Source organism: Triturus cristatus, chromosome 7 (assembly GCF_964204655.1).
Source record: "Triturus cristatus chromosome 7, aTriCri1.1, whole genome shotgun sequence".
Classification (NCBI taxonomy): Eukaryota; Metazoa; Chordata; class Amphibia; order Caudata; family Salamandridae; genus Triturus; species Triturus cristatus.
In genome coordinates this window covers 1177508660-1177527686 of record NC_140590.1, presented here as the reverse complement: position 1 = coordinate 1177527686, position 19027 = coordinate 1177508660, and the positions used below count along the sequence as shown (strand labels likewise).

The 19027-nt window shown below is 42.6% G+C and overlaps 1 protein-coding gene across 1 annotated transcript in view; it reads left to right on the top strand.

Moving 5' to 3' along the window:
• PAQR4 (progestin and adipoQ receptor family member 4) overlaps nt 1-19027 on the top strand; it is a 108956-nt gene that overhangs the window by 64047 nt on the left and 25882 nt on the right. Inside the window, exon 2 of the mRNA XM_085618493.1 lies at nt 14838-15056. Coding sequence (XP_085474619.1) covers nt 14838-15056 — 219 coding nt within the window. The remainder of the gene's footprint in view (nt 1-14837; nt 15057-19027) is intronic.

Below are 19027 nucleotides of genomic sequence, written 5' to 3'. Positions count from 1 at the left end.
AAGAACATGTCAATTGATGGTTCTAGAAGGTCTTGAACCAGATAATCAGGGATTTGAGGGGGAATGACCCCCATCATTAAAGGGTATAATGCAAGAATTTTCTGATTTTTGCACAATCCTGTAGAAAAAAAGCAAAATCAATACAGGAAATAACACAAAGTGAATATTTGGCAGACATTACATTCCTGGAACTTCAGATGGAATTCATAGACACAGCAGAAGAACATATAATGTTCAAAAGGTCTTGATAGCAATTACTAAACTCCCAAATAACAAAGCCGCAGGGCCAGATGGCTACACGCCTTTCTTCTGCAAACCATTTAAGGACCTCTTAGTGGAGACTATCTGGCACCTGCATCAAGGTAGGCCCCTGCGATTCCCCAACTGCGATTATTAAGGAATAGCAACTAAGGAATCGCTAAAGCCTATGCTGTAAAAATAGCGATTCCTAAACATTTCTTAATTGTGACCCACAAATTGCGAGTCGCAATTAAGGAATGGCTTCCCATTCATTCCTATGGGCCTACAGGCCACCAGGAATGAATGGGAAATTGCATGCACAATTTACGAGCACCCAATAGGTACTCGCAAATTGCGCATGTAATTTCAAGGGTGCCAAAAGGACACCCTGTTGCGCCCCTGAAATTGATCTGTGCACACATGTTGCACACACACATGCCCCAATGGCATGTGTGTGTGCAACCTACAACTTTGAAAATGCACTTTAGTGCATTCTTCAAAGTTTTTGCTATTTACCATCTGGTATAATTTCTCTGTAAATAGCGGACCCAAATAGCAAAATCGCTATAATGACCTCGATTTTTAGTTCTTTTTTTTTGTTGCCCATCTCATGGAGAGTCATCTAAGTGAGGAGTATTGGCTCCACAGTTTGAGGAGAAAGGAATCCCAACTAGACAACAAAATTGTGTCCTGAGTCGTATGGTGTCTTCTGGGAAGAATGTCCAAAGTGAACTCTCTGGGCAAATCTTGAGGATGTCGTCCTGCCATTGTATGTTTCTGTTTAGTGGAATAGGAGCCTCCTGGCTATTCTTCTGAAAGGTGTTCGGCCTTACTAGTTGTCTCCTTTGCTGCTTTTCTCTGAGATGATCCTTTTGGATGTGCTCAACCGTTGAGCAGTCTTTGGATCATTTGTCATTAGAGTGTCTATATATAGATCCTTCATGTTTTGAGGTGTCTCTGATTTAGGCCTCCCTTCTTTGAGGAGCAAAAGGCCAAGGAAGCGCTAGAGGAGGAACGTGCAGCAACTCTGATGATAGATGCACGACTCCAAGAGAGCCTAGTGTGGCTGATGCAGAGGGAGAGAAAACAGGTTCCGTGTGTGCACTCAAATTAATATTCACAAATATTTCCCGAAATGTATCTGATTTGTTGTGCCATCTTGGTATGTGCACTATCCCAATTTGCACACCTATAAAACTAGAACTTTCGCTGATAGTGTGCCCATGCCCCAGTCTCAGGACGCACTAAAATATTACCTTTAGGTTCACCTAAGCTTATAACGATGAATTTGAAAATGATATGCCAACAATTTTGCTGCTTTTGATTAGTACTCTACACTTGCCACTCACATCAGTACATGTACAGCATCCTTTAGTGCTAAATTACCTTGTTATCCCTGATGATGGGTTGTATGGCCCTAAATGCATTTGGTCTTTAAAACCAGTTGATGGTATAAATAGATTGTATCTGGGTAAATGGTCATCTTGAGGATGTGAGAGAAGGCAGTTTAATGTTATTGGACATGCATATTACGATATGCAACTGTTACTAAAATAATAACCAACAGCGGATAATTAGTTGGCATATAATTTTCAAATTCATCATTATAAGTTTCAGTTAACCTACGGGTCTCATTTTAGTGCTTTTTGGGACTGGGAAGTAGGGACACTACTAGTGATAGTTCTAGTGATACAGAGGGAGAACATCATTGTCCAATGCCAAAATTGGCAGAAACTTAAAAGTCAAGGACTCTGCTAGAACAAGTCTTCTGTGACCAGCTACTCAACAATGATCATGAATGGGATTTTAACTTTGAGGTCAGCTACTGTAGCAACCTCAATGTTGATCTTGTTGAATGATGCCTCGACGTTGAACACTTTGCCACTACCTATAGCATGAGCCTCGCTGAAGTAAAGGATTATTTGTCAAAAACAAGTTTTGTCAGGTGTGATCACTTCTTGGACGGAGACGAGAAACCAGAGGTAGAGAACTCAGAATCAATATTTTCCTGGCACTGGCTAAGTTCACCCTGTTTGACTCTGAAGAAGATGCCCTCCCTGTCACATCTACCTGTAAAATCTCTTTTGAAAGGCTTCACAATTGATTAAGAAGAGGGAGGACTGAAAAGGCATACTAAGCACATGTAGACATCCATCTTGATATTGCGTCTGTAGAAAAATGAGTTGAAGAGAATAACACGTTGATGGTAATAGGATGAATAAACACCTACCTTGTAAAACAAATATGAAAAAAAAACACTAAGTCAGCTTTTCCTAAACAATGGGTCACACCCCACTGGTGGGTCACAAGCGGATTTTTGGTGGGTCACGGAAGTCGAAGCAATAAATAAAGATGCCTTTAACTTATGTATTTATCTTGTCACATGTGCTGCGCTTCAAAGACAGAGGTCAAATGTCAGGCTATGTCATCTGAAAAATTGCTACTTATATTTTTTTAACATGGGGATTGGTGTTTACCTTTGCAGTCAGAGAAAGAAAAGTAAAGGGAAGCATGTGAAAATATTGTTAGGGTATAGACAATGTGTAATCTAAAGCTGTATGAAGTCATTTTTTGTATCACACAACAAAATGTAAATACCTGAACTGTATACATTCAGCAGTTTGGAAGCAAAAATGAAGCACATCGTTGTAATTCTGAAGTGTGATGAAAACAAATATTTTATTAGGATCAAAACAAATCAAGACACTTACTTGGTGATGCACAAATGATCAAAATTAACTGAAACCCCATTTTCACACATTATTATTTGTGTGCAGTGTACTTGTATCAGTAAAACTGTATGTCTGTGCAAACTTAGTGACCATTTCAATGGAAACTGTGCTGACTGTAAATGACAGTGGGCTATCGCACAATGTTTTAGTTACATTAAAAAAATCACCGCCTCATGTCAAGCTAGATGGGTTGTGAAACTTTGGCGCTCCAAAAATTGGGCCGCAGTTCTAAAAAGCTTGGGAAGCACTGCTGTAAGTGAATGCAACCACTCCACAATAATTTTAGTCAAAAGGATCTAAATTTTCTCGGATTCTTGCTCTGGGAGTGGAAGAAAAAAAACCGACTTGAGTGGTTCAGTTGTGCCTGATAGGACAGGGCACATTCTGAAATCATTTATGGAGCAGTGTGAGTTTTCACTCCTGTTACACCTGTGCATGGGTGCACCATTTCCTTCTATCTTTAGTTTAGCATGAAAAATGTTAAAGCAGGGAGGTTTTCAGTTGAATGCACTTTTTCAAAATACTGATTTGATTTATTTGTTTACTTTAATAAAAGAAGAAATAGGATGCCTGCTATCTTGCTTTTGTTATTTAAATGTTCAGAACAACCAAAATATTTCCAAATATGTTGCGGGATCCCACTCATGCAGGGATATTCTATGATACGAATATCATAAAGAATCTCATTGTGGAATATGAAAGTATATCAGACTGCCATGTACTCTAAACCTTTCTCAGAACGTGAATTGGTGGTGGTAGAGGAAGGATGCTGCTCTGTGACTACCTAAGTTGAGACTTTGTGAGTTGATCTTTGCAGTGGCAACCATCAACATTCTGCAGAGATGCAACAAGGCTGGGATTGCATATCACCTGGTGGGTGTGCTTTCTAAACCTTTTGTGTGCCGGTATACAGCTAGGCTCTAAATAACAATGGCTTACTGTTGCTTTGCTGCTCCAATTAACAAACAAGCATTGGCAAAGCCAATATGTCTCGCCTATGTAAGAGCTGTTGGCTTTGCTAATATGTTTTAGCCATGTTGTACAGCAGCGTGGCTGCTCTTCAGCATGGCTAGAAGTTAGTGAGGTAAAGGAGAGTGGAGTGTCATAAACTGGAGTATTATGGAGTGATGTAGAGTGGTGTAGAGTAGAGCTCAGTCGCATGGAGTGTCATGAAGTGGCATAGAGTGGAGTGGTGTAGAGTTTCATGGAGGGAGTAGAGTGTCAGTGTGGAAGGGTGTACAGTGCAGTATATTTGAGTGGCGTAGAGTGTTGTAGAATGGAGTGGCATAGAGTTGACAACAGAGTGGAATGGCATAGAGGGTGTTGCGTACAGTGGAGCAGTGTATTGTAAAGTAGAGTGCAGTAGATTGTTGTAGAGTGGAGTGGAGTAGTGAAGAAGAGTGGAATGGCATATAGTAGGGTAGAGTGTTATTGAGTTGTATTGTATTGTAATTATATAGGGCTTACTACCCCTGAAGCACTTTTTTGGCGAGTAGCACGATACTCCGGAACCCATAAAGGATTACTATTGAATTAGTATAGTGAAATATGAAAGTAATTTGAGTGGTGGATAGGTTAGTCAGTTATTTGGATTCAGAAGGATAGAGGAGGGATAGAAGAGGGGAAAAGGTTTGCATTTACATAGCGCTTGTTAACCCTGATGGGGTGTTGAATCGCTTTTTACGGCGAGTAGCACGCTACTCCGGAGCCCATAAAGGATTAGTAGTGAATTCGTATAGTAAAATATGAAAGTAATTTGAATGGTGGATATTAGTCAGCTATTTGGATTGAGAAGGATAGCGGAGGGATAGAAGAGGGAAAAAGGTTTGCATTTATATAGCACTTCTTACCCCTGTTGGAGTGTTGAAGCACTTTTTTGTCGAGTAGCACGCTACTCCAGAACCCATAAAGGATTGGTGGTGAATTAGTATAGTGAAATATGAAAGTTGAGTGGCGTAGAGTGAAGTGGCATAGAGTGGAGTAGAGTGTTGTAGGATAGAGGGGAGTATAGTGGCATGGAGTGGTTTAGAGGGAGTTGATTAGAGTGCAGTAGTGTCGTAGAGTGACTTAAAGTGGAATAGAGTATTGTAGAGTGGAGTACAGTGTCATAGAGTGGAGTAGAGTTTAGTGGAGTAGAGCATCGTGGAGTGTCGTAGATTGTCATAAAGTGAACTAGTGTGAAGTGGTGTAAAGTACAGCGGTGCAGAGTAGATTGACGTAGAGTGTATTGGCTTTGGGTAAAGGGGTGTAGAGTCCACTGACGTAGAGTGGTGCAGAGTAGATTGCAGTGGCGTAGAGTGCAATGGCGGGAAGTGGCACAGAGTGGAGTAGAGTGGCATAGAGTGCAGTCGAGTAGATTGCAGTGGCGTAGAGTAGATTGTTTTAGAGTGAAGTGGTGCAGGGTAGAGTGCAGTGACGTGGAGTGCAGTGGTGCAGAATAGATTTGAGTGGCGTAGTGTGGAGTGATGCAGTGTAAAGTGGCATAGAGTGTAGTGGCGTAGAATGCATCTAGGTAGAGGAGTGGAGTGGCATAAAATGGAGTGGCATAGAGTAGTGTGGTGAGTTCACTGGTGGATAGGGCAGTCTTGCAGAGTAGAGTGTCGTAGGATGCAGAGTTATAAAGTGCAATGGCATAGAATGCATTGGCGTAGATTTGAGTGGTGCACAGGAGAGTGGTGTATTGTAGAGTGCACTGGCATAGAGTAGAGAGGCGTGAAGTGGTGTAGAGTGTAGGGTTAGAATGGAGTAGCATAGAGTGCAGCACGGTGGTGCATAGTAGCTTGCAGTGGGGCAGGGTAGAGTGACGTAGAGAGCAGTGGTGCAGAGTAAAGTGCAATGGTTTAGAGCGGCATAGAGTGCATTGGCATAGAGTAGAGTGTTGTAGAGTATAGTCGAGTACAGTGCAGTGGTATGAGTAGATTGGTTTTAAGCAAAGTGGGGTAGAGTGCAGTGGGGTAAAGTGGCATAGGGTAGATTGTAGTGGCGTAGAGTGGAATGGTGCAGAGTGGCATAGAGTTGATTGTTTCCAAGTAGAGTGAAGTGGCGAAGAGAGCAGTGGCAAATGGTAGAGTTCTATAGAGTGCAGAAGTGCAGAGTAGATTATAGTGGTTTGGCGTAGAGTACAGTGGTGCATATTGAGGTAGTGTGGGGTAGAGTGCATTGGTGTAGAGTGGAGTGGTGCAAAGTTGAGTGCGGTGACACAGTGTGGAGTGGTGCAGAGTACAGTGAAGCAGTGTGGAGTGGTGCAGAGTAGATTGCAGTGTCGTGGAGTGGTGCAGAGAGGAGTAGGGTAAAGTGGAGTATGCATGGATTGGTAGCGCACTGTCATTACAGCCAACACATCTTCAATTGAAATGACCATTACATTTGCAAAGACAGTGTTACTGATAAAAGTATACAGTGCACAAATGATAATGTGTGGAAATGTCATCACCTAATGATTTGTTTTGATAGTATTAAAATGTTTGTTTCCACCACACTTAAGAATTATCAAAAAATGTGCTTCATTTGTGCTTCCCATTTTCTGAAATACCTGCACAGTTCATTTACAGACATTAAAAAAATGGTGCTAGAAAAAAATTAACATCATGCAGCAAACCCCAAGTAGCCAGCATGATTGTCACACAAATCCTCTCACTTTGAAGTCAGAGAAAGAAAAGTAAATACCAAGCTTCCTGGAAGACAGAGCTTGACATGTGACCTCTGTCTTAGAATGCACAGCAAATGTGACAAGTTAAAAACAAGATTTAAACGCCTGTTTATAGAAATTCTGTACTGGTGGTAGAATACAGTAAATAGGGTTTGGTAAAGGGAAGGGACGAACTCAAGCTGGACAGCTTAAAACAAATAAAGCCAGCAAATAGAAAGCAAGCAAATGAAGCCAGAAAATAGAAAGCAAGCAAATGTGAGTTACTAAGCACAAAGTCAATAGTAAGCAAATGGCGGAATGCATTCCCAGGGAATCTTTCTGAATGTCCCCAAGATGTTGTTGGCAAACCAGAAAGCTGCTCTGTCTGGTAGACCTCGACCTAAAAACTACCTGGTTACTGCAACTTCTCAAAACGAGGAAAACTAAAGAATCAACACAACCTCCAGCAAATTTGTAAATGACTCCAAACCTTTATTTTCCTCCATTTTCACAACTAAAATTCCATGTTTTATTCTTAAATCTTCATTGCCCTGATTTAAGCCTAGATTTCTGCCTAGGATTTTCTCATCAAAACTCATCTGCAGAGTTGGTGTTGTATCATTGTGGACACAGCTTTGTTTTCACCTGCATTATTTTCAAAGTTCAACATTTGCAGTGGTGATAGGGCACAGAGAAACACAGCAATGTGTGTTCTCTGTGTAAAGAAGAGAGCGAAAGAGAAAGTTCTTGTGAGAAACAGGAGCTGAGAAAGAGGTATGTGAGCAAGAAAAGGCATACAGTGTAAGAGAAGTCAAAATAAGCGGGCTTTTATGAAGGAAAAGAGCACATGAAAGAAATATACATTTGTGAGATTAGCATTTAATTGAGAGATAAGGGTGGGAATGCATTCGATTGAGAAAGAAGCAGTAAGAGATGAGTGAGGATCTTTTACAGAAACTTGTGAGGCGAGACTGAAAATATGTGAAGGAAAGATGTGCTAAAGGAATGTATGAGGGAATAATGGGATGATAAGGAAGAGTACCGTTTGTATGTGTGTTAAGCAAAATGAAAGCCCCTCCATGCAAAATGATGTTGGCTGACTTCGGAGACTTAAAAATAAAATGTAATTACTCACACTTTGCCTTTTTAGGTGTGGTGGTATCCAAGCTCTTTTCATTTTACTAAAATTATATCTGTATTTTACTTGTAGGGGCTTTCAGTCCGCCCTCTTCATTCATTGTCCTGTTGTGTCATTAGAATGTTTCTTCCACCTATAAGAAGCTGCAGCTTATTGAATTTTATCAGCCACTGGCTAACTTCACTCTGAGTTTCCTTCAGTGCCAGATATTTTTATGGCAGAATGTGCTTTTTTCAGAGCAAAATATTTTTGCTTTTAGCCACTTTTTAATAATATTTGCGAGGGGTAGTCCCCTCATTCAACAATACATTTGTAGAAACTCCATAACAAAACAAAATAAGCATCAATTAAGTGTTAAACAGTTAAGCGGGTAAGAAGGTAGAAATAGCCTTTTACATGTAGAGGGGAGCACCATACAGCTACTGGGCTAACAAAAGCACTCCCTGGAAAAACAAACATGCATGCTACACAGTCCTTATTTAACAGAACAATGCAAGTAGAAGCTGCACTTGGCAGAAGAAACAACACCATTCAAAAAACAATGTGCTCTCATCCGTCTTCCTGAGCCCATTGCTGGGCTGGGAGTTGGCATCATTTAGGTAGAGCTGCACTGTGGTTAGTCAGTGGCTTTAGTGCCTCTTGTCAGTAGTCTGTAAAATGCTCCTTTGCTTATTGGTGTCTATAGCAAGGTTACATCAAAGAACTAGTTAGGAACTGCCATATTACGTTCTTCATTGATGTCTATTTTTACTGTTCCCGTTTTTGGGATTCTAGGAAATTGCAAAAAAACAACTATGTAGATATATATATATTTTCGCTCTGAGCAGTGACACAGCTGCGTGTCCTTGTGCAGGTGCAGACGAAATTACACGGCTTTGCACAAAAATGCCGACGTCGACGCCACTCGTGACACAAGGCCTGATGTCTAAGTACAGTGTGTCTTTGTCCCAGTCATGCTATAGATCTGCAAAGTGTCCACCTCGCAATGTATCTTCAGTTACAGCGCCATCATTGGATGACTGTCTATGACGATGTCTAGTGAGTTTGTGTAATATCGTCACTTTATGGAACTACTGAAACTGACCCTCCAAGTTTAAACAAACATTAGAAAAGCATATAGGCCTCGCCTTTGTGACCAATTGGCTTTGCAGCGGTTTTAAGCCACGCTGCACTCCTCGATGAGGTGCAGCGTGGCTAAAGATAAGAATACAAAAAAAGCCTTTGACCACGCAGCCTGAGGCAATTTGTAGCCACATGCACCACTTATGAGCATGCCTACAGCAGGGTTGGATTAGGATTAGAAATCGGCCCGGGCACGCAAAGAAAAAGTGGCCCACATTTGCATATTGCCTTTCCTCAAAACACTGCTTCTGCGAAATTTTATTTAAAAAAAGAGGGGGGGGGGGGATAAAATAAAAACACGGATTAGTTTACACTAGTGAAACACACCTGAAATCAAGTGAGGCCACTTTTGTTCAGACCCCCTGCCTGCTCAGTATGCACACATTAATGGGCGAGCACAGCGAGAGAAAGGGAGTGACACCTCAGCCTGTTGCTAAATGGGAGGTAATGAGCGTCCATCGGCCTCCAGGAAGGCCACTCAGACACCCACTGGCTGTATCTGAACAACCGAGACACCGCCCAAGTCGGCCCCCCAGCCTGCTCAAAAAATCAGCCCACAGCTGGAACTCGGACACCGGCCCCTCGGGCATTGCCCGAGTGCCCGCGTTACCAATCCGACGCTGGTCTACAGGACAACTCATGCATTTGTTTCTTTTAAAGTTACCGATCAAAATTGGATCGGTAACTTCAAAGGAAAAGTAAGAGGTGCCAGCCAATCAAGAAGATTGGAAATGGATAGTGCTCCATAGCAGTGGCAAAAACAAGATTGACAAGCTGGGACACGAATCAGAAGCAGACAAATGAGTGACAAGGAAAGCCAACCAATGGTAAGCAGTGGGTGGACTTCAAGCCCATCTATGTTGTTGGTGAGCCTCAGTATGCCTCACAACAGACAGCATATACCCTGTCTAGTATGCTCGACCTAAAAAGAACCCCTCTGTCATATTCGCATTTAGAACCAGTGTCCCTATCCCTTTTTTTTTTTTCTTGCTTGAGGTTAACTACACTATTGCTCCAAGGACCTTTCAAAAGGCAGGGACTGATAAGTAGGTATTAAAGTACTGTCGCGCATTCCTGCCTGGAGTTCACTGAAGGTTAAACTGTACTGGAAGTGGGGTCTGGTGTACCCCTCACTAATCTAAAGAGATGACTAACTCATGCAGGTTTTCTGAAGCAGCGGTACATGACTGAAGTTCCCTAAAGCATACTGCTTCTAGAAGTATATGTGTAAGCAGGCGTTACGATTTGCCAACCTACTTCACTTCTGTCCGAATACTTTCCTATGCACATAGTACTGCTGTTTTTCCTAGAGATGTGCTGCTGCCTGAAGTATAAGCACCATTGTTGGTCTTGTTACCACAATGGCCCGTCTCTCAGTATCTACCCAACAGGAATGGGTAACCCTTTTTGCTCAAGTGTACTATACCAATACTCAGCCATCTACTTGCATTCGTTCTAATGTATCTCTTCTGCAAATATATGCTGCAACTGTCTGACTTGCAGTACCTTTCTAAGGCATCCCCTAGGCAAATATGTGCTGCAGCCAACATACAATGCCCTTCTCAGGCATCCCTTGTGCACATAATGGTTGCAGCCGACCTGCAGTACCCTTCTCAGGCATCCCTTGGTCAAATATGTGCTGCAGCCGAGCTGCAGTACCCTTCTAAGGCATCCTTTGTTCAAATATGTGCTGAAGCCGAGCTGCAGTACCCTTCTAAGGCATCCCTTGGTCAAATATGTGCTGCAGCCGAGCTACAGTACCCTTCTAAGTCATTACATGCGCAAATATGTCCCTTAGCCGACCTGCAGTACCCTTCTAAGGCATCCCTTGCGCAAATATGTGCTGCAGCCGACCTGCAGTACCCTTCTAAGGTATCCCTTGTGAAAACAGGTGCTGCAGCCAACCTGCAGCACCCTTCTAAGGCATCCCATGCACAAATATGTGCCGCAGCCCACCCGCAGTACCCTTCTAAGGCATCCCATGCACAAATATGTGCCGCAGCCCACACGCAGTACCCTTCTGAGGCATCAGATGCGCAAATATGTCTTTAACCCTACTGCAGACTCCTGAAGAGGCTCATCCAACAAGAACTGGACTTCCAATGGAAACAAATGCATGACTCCTGGAATGACATAGTCCAGGTCACATGGCATCTGAAGCAAGTGCGGCATGCTGGCAGATCCCAACGAATCTCAAGCACAGCTTCCCTTCCATTATACATCGGACAGAGTGATACAACCAATGCCCCAGTGGAGGGCTGGGGAGCTCACATGCAGGAAATCTCGACCAGAGGATCCTGGTCAAGCGAAGAAAATAAGCTCCACATTAACATTCTAGAGCTCCAGGCCATACGGCTGAGTCTTAGAGCATTTCTTCCAAGGCTGGCAGGTCAAGCAGTTCTCATAAGAACAGACAACACAACATCAATGTTTTACATTGTGAAACAAGAGACTGTGGGACTGGCCCATCTCCCATTGCGTGGACATTTCTGTGAAGCATCTTCCTGGACGGCAGAACGATCAAGCCAACTCGCTCAGTCAAACTTTATCAGAGTGTCACGAATGGGAGCTCGACCTAGACCAAGTGGATTACATCTTCCACAAATGGGGCCATCCCACATTGGATTTGTTTGCCACCCGGAATAACAAGAAATGCCTAAATTACACCAGCAGCCTTTGGCAACCTGGGACCAAGAGTAATGCATTTTTGAACAGATGGTCCAGCGTCTTTGACTACACCTTTCCCCCATTTCTCCTGATCCCCGTGGTCCTAAGGAAAGCGAAAACTGGCAATCGCACCTTGGTTCTCATTGCTATAGCCTGGCCTCGCCAGTACTGGTTCAGAGAACTCCTGAATCTCTGGGCACGCCCTTCTGTACCATTGGAGATGCATCCTAAGCTACTCTCCAGGCACAACATAGACATTCTACACCACAACCTCCGGTGATTTAGCCTGACGGCATGATAACTGACAACCTAGAATAGGGTCATCTTGGTCTCTCAGCAGAATGTGGTAACATCCTGGTTCAAGTCTGAATGCAGGAACCTATAGTGCCAAATGGAAACGTGTTTGTGTCTGGTGCTAGACCAAAGTATTCAATCCAGTGGCAATAACACTTTATCAGATACTTCCTAATTTACAGAATCAGGCAAAATACTCCTCGGTATAAGTGCATCTGACAGCAATCTTACAGATTTGGTAGAACGGACGACAACTCGGCCAAGCTTTTCTCACAGAGAATCATAAAGTAATTTATGAAGGGACTTTTCACAATCTTCCTCCATATGACACCCACAATCATTCCGTTTATGTTATGCTTTTATGGTCTTTCTAATGACAGAATAAAGATTATTGACTTACTGATTGACACCCACATCACTCTGGTAACTAAATATGGTCTTGAGCCAACTCATGTTGCCTCTGTTCAAACCCACTCTTAAAGCATAGTTGAGGTTCCTTCCTGGAAATTATTCCTTCTCTTGGCGCTTACATCAGTGGCCAAAGTAGAAGAAATACATGCATTAACTGTAAAAGAACACTACCTTTGTTTGAATAAGGACAATGTCATCTCATGGGGCAAACCCAAGTTCACCTCCAAAGTTCCTCCTCTTCTTTCAGTTGGCACAAAAACTTTGAGGTTTTGAGCTGCTGATATTAGAGAGGACATTCTTAGAAAACCAGAAGCCATGTGTCTTTAAGTTATCCAGGGAGCGCCTCTTCCATGATTTACAAACTTTTTAAAAACTTTAAGGCTTAAGAAATAGAAACTCAAGTCCTCTACAAGTTATATTCTGAAGACCGAGGTCTGACTTTACCTCCTATAAGGGAGTGAATGCTTAACCTCTTCAGTGCCCATGACGAGATAGTCTCGTCATGGAGCACGGTTGCGCTGTGCCCATGATGAGACTATCTCGTCATGAACCCCACCCACTAATGTAACGCCCGGCACAGGAGGGGGAAAGGGCGTGGCACAGAAGGGGTTAAGGAGATTGTTAGACTGTGAAACTTTGTGTACTTACTTTAAGACAGCACCTTAAGAGGGGCTGAAGCTGTTAATCTGATTTATGACGTTTTTTTATTCTGGGAATTAGCATGATTTGAAGATAAATCTAGTGCCCTTAGAACCAAGCTTTACCTCACTACGTCAGTGGACGTCTTGCTGATGTGGGACAATACTAAAGGCATCTTTAGATGAAGCATGGAAGAATGATGCAAGAATACTATCACGAGTGGTCTTGTCGAATTAAGCCCCATTGGTATTCGGCTTAGAAATGATCTTAGAGAGCACTTTGGTTCTATTAGGTTCCAATACCATCTTCAAGTTTTTTTAAATCAGTATTTATTTGTTGTGCACAGTAAATACCAGGACATAAATGTAGGCTCAAGGAGAGGAGCGGGAGGGGGTTAAGAGGAGAGGAGGAAAGGGAACAAGAGAAATAAAATCAATGAATGAACAAAAAAGACACATCTCAACGTTCAGATGTAAATTGGGAATCAGGCAAGATATTGTTTACAGTGTTTTTTTATTTTTTTTTATTTTTATAGGCAGTTTGAAATCCTTAAGTGTCAAGGCATTTCTGCAAAAAGAGGGAGGGGGCATTGTTCCATAGATCTTTCCCGCTGTGGCAAGGCATTTCTCACCATGTCTTTGCCATTTGGAGGTGATGAGTTTAGTGTTCTTTTGGAAGGGAGGTTTCTTTCGGTCTTGGTTGGCACGTAAACGTCTGTGTGGTACTGGGATCAGTTTGTTTTCTATGAATGAGTTTCCTTCAGTAGAAATGAATCGAACTGACAGGCTCCTTGCTTACTGAACTCCTTCTGAATTGTTGAAAGCCTGCTTATAGATAAAAAAAATCCTGCAGTGCCCGTTGGATGGGAAAACCGTAAATGGAAATTCACACATGGAACCTTGTCAAATAAACATTTGCAATGCAATAGGTCTCGCATTTAGCAGCGTTTGAGCTGTAAATAACAATGCCTTTTATTTACATGTTGTTTTTAAAACAGATAAATAAAAGGCATTGCCATTTACAATGCCAATAGCTTAAACTCTCGCGAATTCGAAACCTATTGCATTCCAAATGTGTTTGGGGCCTGTGCTATAAAGATTTTTTTTAAAGTGTTAGAGTGTGTCCTGCCTGCATCAGCAGGGAGCATAAAGCTATTTCAGAAAATAGTGCTCGGAGGCTGTAATTAAAGCCTGCCTGTTAACAACACATGTAACAGGGGGTGTCCTCAGAGGTTACAAAATAAGACAAGGCGGTACTAAGGAGGGACTACTAATCCTATTAACCAATGAAAAGCCACAGTTTACAGTGGACAATGACACGCCAATGAAAAATATGGGCGGAGCTTCAAGTCCATACCTGAATACAGTATGCCTTGCAGAGCAGCACATGCGCTGCCCAGGCTCGACCTAAAAAGGAAGTGGCAGAGTGCAGTCAGACCAGGGGTTCTCTAGTTACAGGCAATGCAGGTATATGCAGTGAGTGTCCTCTTTGGAGAATTGGGTCTGGCACACATAGCATTGCTAGGAGCTGGTCATAAAAGGCATACATAGTAGGAAAATAACATCATGAAGGCTTGTGGTCTTACAAGAACCTTGAGCTGATAAGAACTGTACCTTGTGCTAAGGACATCCATTCCAGACTGGTGGAAGAAAGAGACAGCTGTGGGAAGCTGAACCATACATGGGGAAGGAAAGTATGTTGGGTATGCTTGCACATAAGGATTATTGCAGTTTTTTTTGATTATTTAGGTGGAAAAGATGTTCCGCTCTCCTGATCTGCAAGTAGGACTGACCGTGAACCTGGGAAAAGTGGCACTTGACATGCCAGTAAAAGCCTGCAACCCTTTCTTGTGTGAAGGTGGGGGGTGTAGACAAAATGTTTCAGAGTAGCTGATGAGTGCATTTGTTTGTCCCCATGTCCCCCCACTTCTCTAACACTGCTGTTGTGATTGTTTTTTGTGCTATAGGTATCCCGCTGCTTGGTTTCATCTTCCTGCTTCCACTCAGCATGCCCTGGTCGCAAATCACGGTGTCGTGGCTTGGTGTGGTCCATTACTTGGCTTGCATCACTCCGCAGCTTGGCAGTGTTCTCTACCATCTCTTCATGAACCACAAGGGGGGTGCCCCTGTCTACCACACCCTCCTCACAGTGGACATGTGTGGCGTCTGCATGGTGAATACACTTGGTGAGTGTTGCTATACAGTTGGGCACAATGGATGAGGGAAGAGGAAAGGGGTGATACAGTGAGGCGCATGACATCCACTTTGGATGGCATGCACTATGGCTGTCATATTTCCTATTCACAGAAAGAAATCTGCACACCTGGGCATTGTATATCGGGCAGTCTCACACTGCAAGCTCATGGTGATGTTTGAAGCCAAGAGCCAGTGGATACAACTTGAAAACTATGCTACAAGATGAGCAGGCATGTGCACAATCCTGTTATTTTCCCTTGTTTTTCCTGTACCACAGGAGGTGAGATACTGTTCTTACATCCCAGCCCCATCCGTTGCAAGTATACAGCATTCTTTTATTGGGCAGTAATAAATCAGATGCCCTATCATTCTAGGAGAGCTCGCAGCTTAGATCAACAACCGGCAATAGTCTGCCCTATCCACTCTTAAACTTTATCCTCCTTCTCCTGCCTGGGCTGTACTCACAAAATAGTTTTCACTGCTGTGTGGAGCTGATGGTTAGCTTCTTATCTGGGGATTTGGGCAGGTTGTCCGTAGAATTTTAATTTAGGAAGGGATGGGCGATATTTATTAGATTACTCTGCTTTCTGCTTTCCCAGCATTGGATCTTTCATAAATTCACATACTTGAATCTTTCCCTATCATAGCTGAGAGTCTCACGGTAGCCTTGAAGCAGCAGTATACTGTGATAAGGACTTGAGAGGGCATTACACAATTGCATATAAGTAACAAGACGCCTTCAAAGAGGAAGACTCACATATCAGCAAATGAGAAGAAAGCACTCTCTGGACACCACTCCCTCTAGATTCGACCTTACCTCTGATTTTCTAACGCTTGGTACTGAGGTCTGCTCCATTTTGTCATTCCTATTTCAGTTTTAGTACTTATCTGGAATTTTTACCATCTCTAATGACACTTACTCTGAATTTGCTGCATTTGACTATGGCCCATGAAAGGTGTTCTTTTTTTCTTCTTCATAGAAGAAAAGACGTCTTCGGGTACTGGAGCTCCTATGGGATAAAATAGGCTATACTTGGAAGATCCTCACAAGAAATACATCTTCTGGATCTACAAAGATATAAGCTCATGGACTGTAAGATCTGCAGAAAAGTGTCTTCAAAACACTGAATTACTGTGAAAATTGCCTTCTGAGGTGGCCTCAGAATTAAGGTAGAACCAGTGAACCTTCTCCTGAGAAGAAATCAATCCAATCTGCTGCTGAAAGACCTTAAATATGTCAATTAGAGGAAGGTAAGGCTTCAAAGCAAGGAGCCGCAGCTGAGTAATTGCTGTTTATCTCCTCAGAACCCCCATGTAAAGCTGTAAAGAAGTCTGACAAAAAGATTTCTAAAATTATTGTTCTGTCTGTTTTTTCTTTTACCACATCTTTATCTCACTGTAGACGACTGCCTCACCAACAAACTCATCATTGGCAGGTCAGGCATTGTCGACATACTCACAATCCACAACAGTCGATAACCCTAATAAAACTTGACAATTCTGTTAAATAGATCCCAGAACAAGTAAGACACAGTGACTTAATTGTCAGTAAAGGGTATTCCTAAAGCTTTATAGCTTTCAGATACTAAACCGAGCAAAGTATCACCTCTCCTGCCGCAAAAGATTCTGGAAATGGAGGACAAATCCGGAGGACAAATCTCAAATTGAGAGTCCATTTGGCCATGCTACAAGCCAGACACAACTTCTGGTAGATTGTCAAAACATGGTGGAGGATGACAATGTAGAATTATGATCAGGCCCAAGGAGGCCTGGAAGATGACAATCAAAACATGTTCCAAGTTGCACTGACCTCTGTAAACAATTAAACCATAATGTTACTGATGGATACATCTTTCTCCAGATCCTGCATCAGAAATATTTGTTTGCCAGCAATGAATTAAGTGCTTCCACGTGGTGCTAGGGGACACCGGCTGCAACTCAGTTTCCAGTGTGCTGACATCAGTTCTTTTTTTGTTTGTGCCTCATCCACATGGTCCGGAGCTCTTTCTCTATGTCTCACTGATAAAATTCTCAGCTTTTGACCGCGGCTAGGTTAAATGTCTCCTCAAAGAGCCTTACGTTTCAAGCCTTGTAGAACGTACTACAAGCTTGTTTCTAATATTTTCCCTTACAGAGAAAGGTTTGAAATTTCCTCCTGACAAGGGCAGAAGTAAAACTTATCCAGTTTTGGATCTTTATTATATTCACATGCCTGAATCATTCCCTGTCGTCGAAGTGGGAGTCTCCCTTCGACGACAGGGAATGATTCAAGCATGTAAATCTATTAAAAATACAAATATTGGATAACTGTAGTTACAGGTAAGTAACTTATTTTTTTCTTCCAGGGTTGGAGAAAAAAGTGGTTGGTGGAATTGTGAACTTATTACCGCTCAACAAATCTACGCATGCATTTTGCTTGTGCTAAAATGCAGCTCACATATATTTTCTTGGAGTGTGATTTTTTGACTTCTGTGAATTCATGAAAACTGTACATCTGCACTAATGCAAGGACATATGCCATGGATGCACTTTTGGGACTTTAAGAATTGGGCCCCTATTTAGGTCTGGCGTTAAACAAGCTCTTTTGTTTTTATTCAAATTCTATCTCTCTCTCTCTCTATCTACCGGCTGGCATCACTGTGAGTGACAGCATTCTGCTCTTTCACAAGGAGCATATCGTCATGCAAAGTAGTTTCGTTCAGTGCCAGGAACTGACTACTGTGGCAGTGTGGGTGTTTTGGGGCCCAAGATATTTTTGCTTTTGCCAGTGTTTTTTGTAATGATGAGGGGCGGCAGCTCCCACAACAATAAAGTATGTTTATCGCAAAAGTATGAAGTATGAAATCGCAAATTACCACCAACTTGAAGTTGGTGGTGATTTGCGATTTCTTAAGGAGAAATCTCACAACTTGGATGCTTTTCACATCGCATTTAAGGAATCGCAATTTGCGATTCCTTAAATGCTTTCACAAAATAAGGAATCACAAATTTTGCGATTCCCTATTTTGCAAGGACCTTTTGGGATGATACATCCCAAAAGGCTTTTTCCCGTTCGCAAACGAGCCAATTCTGCGAATCGGCCCATTTGCGAACGGGAAATGGGCTTCATACATATGCCCCTTAATAAATAAAGAGTTTCCTTCATTTGCATAGGGCTATGCCCTCATGAAAATGAGCTAACAACTCTTTAGGATAGTGCTGGTGTTACTTATGTGCTGGCGCTATCTGTATTACAGAAGGGGGTACACAAGCTTCTATAGCCCTTCTGTAATACCAGTGTGCCCTGGAGGCACGGAAAATGGGGGCGGCCACTCGTTGCACTCCCAGGGCACTTTACATGATTCACGCCCAGGAGTTGAAAGCAGAGCCCGTGTACTCCACAGTTGTGTGTGAATCTGTGAATGTAAGGATGTTTGTAAGAAGCAGTGGGTGTTCCTGTGTGGGAACATTTGTGTGTGAGTGACAGTGAGAGTTGAGTATGAGGCAGAATGAGTGTGAGTGAGAGAGCGAGAAAGTGAATGAGGGAAGGAATGAGTGAGATGTGTTAGTTAGTAAGAGTGTGTTTGTTAGCGAAGTTTATGCTTGTAAATCTGCGACTGTTCATGGTGTACTCAAGATAATTCTTGGCTCATGGGATTACCCATGGTAACATGTCACTGCCATACTGGAGGCAATTCTTGGCATGGCAAAATGCAGATGCTGACATACTGGAAGTCATTATTGGCATACATTGGGCACCTTTGGCAAAATCCTGGTACTGGCGTACTAATTCTGTGCAACAGTGGCATTTTGGGGGTCAGGTGGCGGGGGGGGGGGGGAGTCAATCATGTGAAAATACGTTCTCTGGCATACTAGAGATAATTTTTCACATTGGGTCACCCACTGTGAATAGGGCTGTATCATTGGCAAAATTCTGGTGCTGGCATATTGTATGTAATTCCTGGCTTAAGGGGGAACTTGA